We start from the raw sequence: 5,986 nt of genomic DNA on the forward strand, positions 1-5,986 counted from the left end.
TAGACTGGCAGCAAACACGTTTTGATGCCCCGGGCAATGCAAATTTTTATCCGATTGTCGAATTTACTTTTACCAACGCATGCGCATTTCTCAAGTCAAAGTTGTGTGATGGATAGTGATCGTCTCCAACATCTTTATCTCACTGGAGTGAGGCCAAACAAAGTGAAAATCGGCGTTGGCGCATATGGGAGAGTTTTTGAAGTTGAATTCTGCGGAGAATTGTACGCCGCGAAGGAGATACATCCGGTTTTGTTGGAAGGAGTGGAGCAAGCAGGAATTGAAAGAATGAAGAAGATGTTTATTGATGAATGCCATCAAAGTAGCGCGCTTGGTCATCGTAATGTGGTTCACGTTCTAGGAGTATACAATCCTGGTGGTGAGTCGCGATTACCAGTTCTAGTGATGGAGCGAATGCAGGAGAGCCTTACGTCACTGGTGGAAAAGTATCCAAATATTCCAATGTGTGTGAAGTTGTCTATGCTACTGGATGTGTCTAGAGGATTGTGGTACCTCCACAGTCATAATCCTCCCATCGTCCACCGAGATCTTTCCCCCAATAATATCTTATTGACTAGTCTATTTGTGGCAAAAATCAGTGACCTAGGAGTAGCCAAAGTGATAAGTGCAGACAGCAAGAAGACAAGTACTCGTGCTCCAGGAACGGTGGATTTTATGGGACCAGAAGCTTTAGCAGAGGTCCCAGAGTATGGTCCTTCCCTTGATGTGTTCTCTTACGGTGGAGTGATACTTCATGTGATGAATCAAGAATGGCCTACACCACTACATTATGTAGTGACTGATCCTAAGACTAGGAGGCGAGTGGCTTTATCAGAAGTAGAACGACGTCAAGAACATGTAGAGAAGATGAGAGGAGCTCCAATAGACCTAAGACATTTAGTTGAACAATGTCTTGATGATGATCCAAGTAGACGTCCTCCAATATCAGATGTGTCAGAGAGGATGAGGAGGATGAAAGAGGCAGAGAATGTGAAATGTCCAGATGTGACCATGAACCCCATAACATGGCGGGTAGAACAGACAACCAAAATGTTGAGGAATACCACAATATCATCATCGGTAAGAGGTATTTATTGTAAAGAATTGAGTTAATGGTTTTTGTTAATTACAGACCAATTCACAACCAGATATTTTCAACATAGCAGTGAAGGTGAAATGGAAGGAGTTAGCTCCTCTACCAGTTGGTCAAACATCACATATAGCGGTATTACTACATGGATCAGTTTATGTTGGGGGAGGATATGAGGGATCAAGTATAAATGACAGACAAGACTGCTACAGGTTAGATGTTTACAATTTAACCACCAACCAATGGGATCTCTCTCCTATTACCACACCATACTGTTTTTATGCTATGACTATACTGGATGATAAACTGATCATTGCTGGAGGACAGGCAAAGAGTGGTGAGATCACCAACAAGGTACTTGTTCTTGAAGGTGGAGAGTGGAAGGATTACAGAGAAATGCCAACTGCTAGACGTGTTGCAGCTGCTTTTGGTTATCAGTCAATTTTAATTGTAGTGGGAGGACAAGCCAAAATCAAAGATGAATGGACTTCACTAACTACCACTGAACTACTAGACACTACCGATGGATGTTGGTACACTTGTGATGACCTCCCTGTGCCTCGCCAGCAACTCAAGTCTGCCATTGTAAACAATGTTTTATATGTCCTGAGTGGATATGATGCAAATATTGAACCATCTCCACAAGTGTTCACTGCTTTGCTAGACAACCTTTCAAGTCACCAGTTGAAGTGGCAGTCTCTCCCAGATACTCCATGGTGTCTATCAGCTCCTGTTGTTCTGTACAACAAGTTCCTATTAACAGTTGGAGGAAGACAACCATCTGATGTGACCAGTCAGACTATCGAGGTGTGTGCTTTCAACCCATTGACTGGTTTATGGAGCCAAATAACAAATTTTCCAGTGGCAAGGAGTTTACCATCAGTAGTGGGTGTGGCTGATAATAAGATAATTGTACTGGGTGGGGCTGCTAAACCAGGAGAATATTCAAATAATGTATGGGTTGGTGTGTTTGACTAACTAGGTAGTAGCTTTATAAGCTAGTCATGCATCAAACGTAGTTTTGTATGTATATCTGGAACACTTCCTGTGTATAACTGTAACACTTGAGGTTTTCCAATGCATGCATATATCCATGAAAACCAAATCTAGATCTGTTTTGTTTACAAGAATGCACTGCTTTGTTCACCAACCAATTCCACATCATTATCACAATTGTAACAGTATAATATAGTGTATTCCCCACAGTAGTGTAACATGTTTGTGATTACAGCAGGTGTCTAGATCTGTGCAGCAAACACAGTGTAGTAGAGCTGAGCGATAGTACAACTATCATGATTTGATAGTAACTTTTATAAATTATCATGGTAACGATAGTATCACAATAGTTTCTAGCAGTTATTAAAGACATTCATCTTCACGTATACAACACATGAACACTCCAATTACGTTCCAACACTCCACTAAAAATTGTTATGTGTCAGTATTACAGTGGTTATCTTTGTTGTCCACATTCATGCTACTAGTCTTACAGTTTTCTGGATTTCAATGCTATCGTGTTTGCTTTTGCTATCCATATTTTTGACTAAGCACAGATATAGATAAGTAATCGTGATAGCACAATAGAATACTATTAAGATTACGATTGTTAGTAGCTATCACAATAATTGATTAATCGTCTCACTATTGCTCAGCTCTACAGTGTAGTACTAATATTGTAAATTTTGTATATAATAAGCTATAATTGTACCTGGTTCTTCGGAAATAGTTATTTTGATATGCTGCAGTGTTTATGCTTGGATGAATAAAATGAAGTGGATGGTGGCAAGTGTGTCTGGTTGTCCTCAAGAAGTATACTTGCTACACTAGCTAGATCACATAAGACAGTCTTGCACTTTACAATGCTCTCTTACAGTGATCCAGTTCAATGATTCTAACATGGCAGCTACACTACTACGTATATTATGTGTTGTAGTTATATACATACCCATCTTGCACTTTTCCTCTGTATTTTTTAATGAGTTAACTGACATTATACTTGTTGGTATGGGTCCCAAACAATGGATGTGTAGTCTACTATAGGGTAGGGCTGAGCGATAGTGTGATGTATCGCGATAGTAAATCACTATCATTATCGCGATAGTATAGGGATATCACTATCGTGATAGTTATAATAAGCTCAGATCTGCATTAAAATGGTATTAAAAACCCTTCTATACTGTTTTACAGTTGGTATTACCAGCTTTCTTACAAATGAGTGGCCTGTAAAAGCTTTACCAAAGTCCATATTCATCGGCCGCCCACGCAGTTAATAAACAAATGTCTTGTGCATGCATAATAACTTTCTACATAGTATACTATCTATGCTTTCTATATGACTACAAATCATAGCTATACAACTGAGACTTTGTTAAGAGCAAAGTGTTTCATAAACTATCGGGATAGTATTCACTATCGCGATATTTAATGAGTAACTATCGTGATAGTAAAATTTTTACTATCGCTCAGCACTACTATAGGGGCATAATAGGGCAAATAGCGGATTCCTGATTGACTTTCAGAGAACAACTTGATAGATCATGCTTCAAGAAATTTAGTATCCTGAATGCTTCATCACTAATACTTTTTATTTTTATTTATTTATTTATTATTGCTTTATGGTATAAACACACCAAAGGAATTTAGGTCTGTTGGTAACATGTACCAACAGCCGCGAAAGTACATTACATTGCATTACTTATTTACCTACTTACTTACTTACTTATATACACACATACATACAGATTCTACAAGTAGTTCAGGTTTGAGGTGGGTGGACGTGACTGGTGGCATCTTGAGCAAGGACAGAGATAGTGTAATGAGCAATTGTTGTTATCTTCAAAGTTAGTTATAAAATGATCCCAGAGAGAAGTTTTTAGTTTTGATTTTAGCAGAGGAAACGTTAGATCCAAGTTAAGAATAGGCATGGCATTCCAGAGAGTTGGTAATCTATGGAAATAAGAATGTCTAGATACGTTATTTAAATGATGAGGGATGATCAATTTGTTGCTGGTGCCGGATCTAGTATTAGCTGAGCTGAAGTTGATATGATCATGAATATTGAACTGTTTAGTTTGTACCTTGATTGATTTGATTGCAAATAATATATCTTGTAACTCGAACAGGTACATCAGAGGAAGGATCCTTAGTTTTACTAGACGGGTTTTGTAACTACTGGTGTAATCATTTAATAGATACTTAGTGGCACGACGCTGGATTTGCTCAAGAGTTAAAATGTCTTTCATCAGGTGTGGACGCCATAGTTGGGTGCAATAGAGCAGCTGAGATCGAACCATTGAAATATATAATGTGACCAATGTAGAAGTAGAATGGGTAGGAGCAATAGTACGACGTATTAGTCCCAATACCTTGTATGCACGAGCAGAGATTGATTTGTAGTGTTTGTCCCAACTTAGATTATCAGATAATATGAGCCCTAAGTCCTTGTGTGAGTCATTATGTGGTATAGTAATATCCGAAATGGTGTAGGTGGTATCTAACTTGTATTTAAATGATAAATGTACGAATTTTTTTAGATTAAAATTCAGATCTGTCTCTCTGGACCAAGTAAATAAAGTGATGATATCTTCTTGCAGAGTGTTGTAGTCAGATATAGTACAGATGTGCATGAAACACTTGGTATCATCGGCAAATTTTAGGAGTTGGCTTTGGTGTATATATGATGTCATGTCATTTATATAAATTAGAAATAGCATGGGGCCAAGTATGCTGCCCTGGGGCACACCTGAGAGAACTGGCAGTAAATCGGAGTAACAGTTGTTGATGCAAACACGTTGATATCGATCAGTCAGATATTCCCGGAACCAAGCCCAGAGTGTACCAGTTATTCCAGCAGACCAAAGCTTGTTGAGCAAGATGGCATGAGATACGGTATCGAAGGCTTTACTGATATCGAAGTACACCACATCAGTTTGTGAGGGGCTGTTAATTATGTAGTCTAGGAAAATTAGCATTTGTTGTAAGGTTGAACAGTTTTTAGTGAAACCAAACTGAGAACAACTAATATATTTACTAATGTGAGTGATAATTTTGTTGTAGATTAGTCTTTCAAGAACTTTAGATGTGTTGGATAGGAGCGAGATGGGACGATAATTTCTTACAGAACAATGGTCACCAGCTTTGAAGATGGGTATTACTTTGTGAATTTTCCAGCTAGAAGGTAAGGTGGCATGACGTAGTGACATGGAAAACAGATGATGTAGTGGCTCACACAGAGGTCCAGCACAGCTGTGAAGTACTTTAGGAGCAGTTCTGTCAATGCCGCAAGATTTCTCAACATCTAATGAAATGAGAGCTTCGAAAACATCAGTGACAGTAATAGTTATGGAGTTTAAGGATTCATGTGTGGCTGGGTAATTGTCATGGTTTGCTGGTGAAGATGAATTGTGAAAAACAGAGTGGAAATATTGATTAAACAAATTGGCCTTGCTGGAGTCAGTGCTAGCAGATGAAGAGTCAAAGTTCATGATAGGAGGATTAGTATTAGACTTAGTGATAGAATTTAGATATTTAAATATTTTGTTGTTGTTAGTTGGGGCAAAGTTGTTTATGAGGTGAAATTCATAGTTCTGTTTGGCTGCTTTTATTTTGTCTTGAAGAGAATTCTCAAGGGAGTCAATGATATGGGAAATGTGATCTGTTGGGTGCCGCTTATTTCTACGTCGAAGAGTTCTGAGACGTTTGATGCAGTGCCTTATTTCTGAATTGAACCATATGGGATGTTGGTCTGAATGAACTTTATTTACAGGAATGAACAGTTCCATGGCTGTAATTATCTGATATTCAACAATGTGCCATATATACTCAACGTCATCACTTGAATAGCATGATGTAAAGTCAGAGCAACATAGGTAGTCATGTAAACCTTGGTAGTCACCTTTG

The 5,986-nt window shown here is 38.5% G+C and overlaps 1 protein-coding gene across 1 annotated transcript; it reads left to right on the forward strand.

Annotated features, from left to right (window-relative positions):
• The first annotated feature begins 24 nt into the window (after window positions 1–24).
• LOC136237836 (uncharacterized) lies at window positions 25–2,155 on the forward strand. The gene is made up of 2 exons (XM_066028056.1): window positions 25–1,077; window positions 1,130–2,155. Exons 1-2 carry the CDS (start codon window positions 25–27, stop codon window positions 2,063–2,065), a joined length of 1,989 nt encoding a protein of 662 aa, XP_065884128.1. The 3' UTR covers window positions 2,066–2,155.
• The last annotated feature ends 3,831 nt before the right edge of the window (window positions 2,156–5,986 follow it).

Source organism: Dysidea avara, chromosome 11 (genome assembly GCF_963678975.1).
Source record: "Dysidea avara chromosome 11, odDysAvar1.4, whole genome shotgun sequence".
Classification (NCBI taxonomy): domain Eukaryota; kingdom Metazoa; phylum Porifera; class Demospongiae; order Dictyoceratida; family Dysideidae; genus Dysidea; species Dysidea avara.

Bases quoted from the DNA above. Each gene is read 5' to 3' on its own strand.
- LOC136237836 (XM_066028056.1), top strand. From the start codon at position 25: ATGCCCCGGGCAATGCAAATTTTTATCCGATTGTCGAATTTACTTTTA. The intron at 1,078-1,129 runs GTAAGAGGTATT...TGTTAATTACAG, and splicing joins ATACCACAATATCATCATCG to ACCAATTCACAACCAGATAT.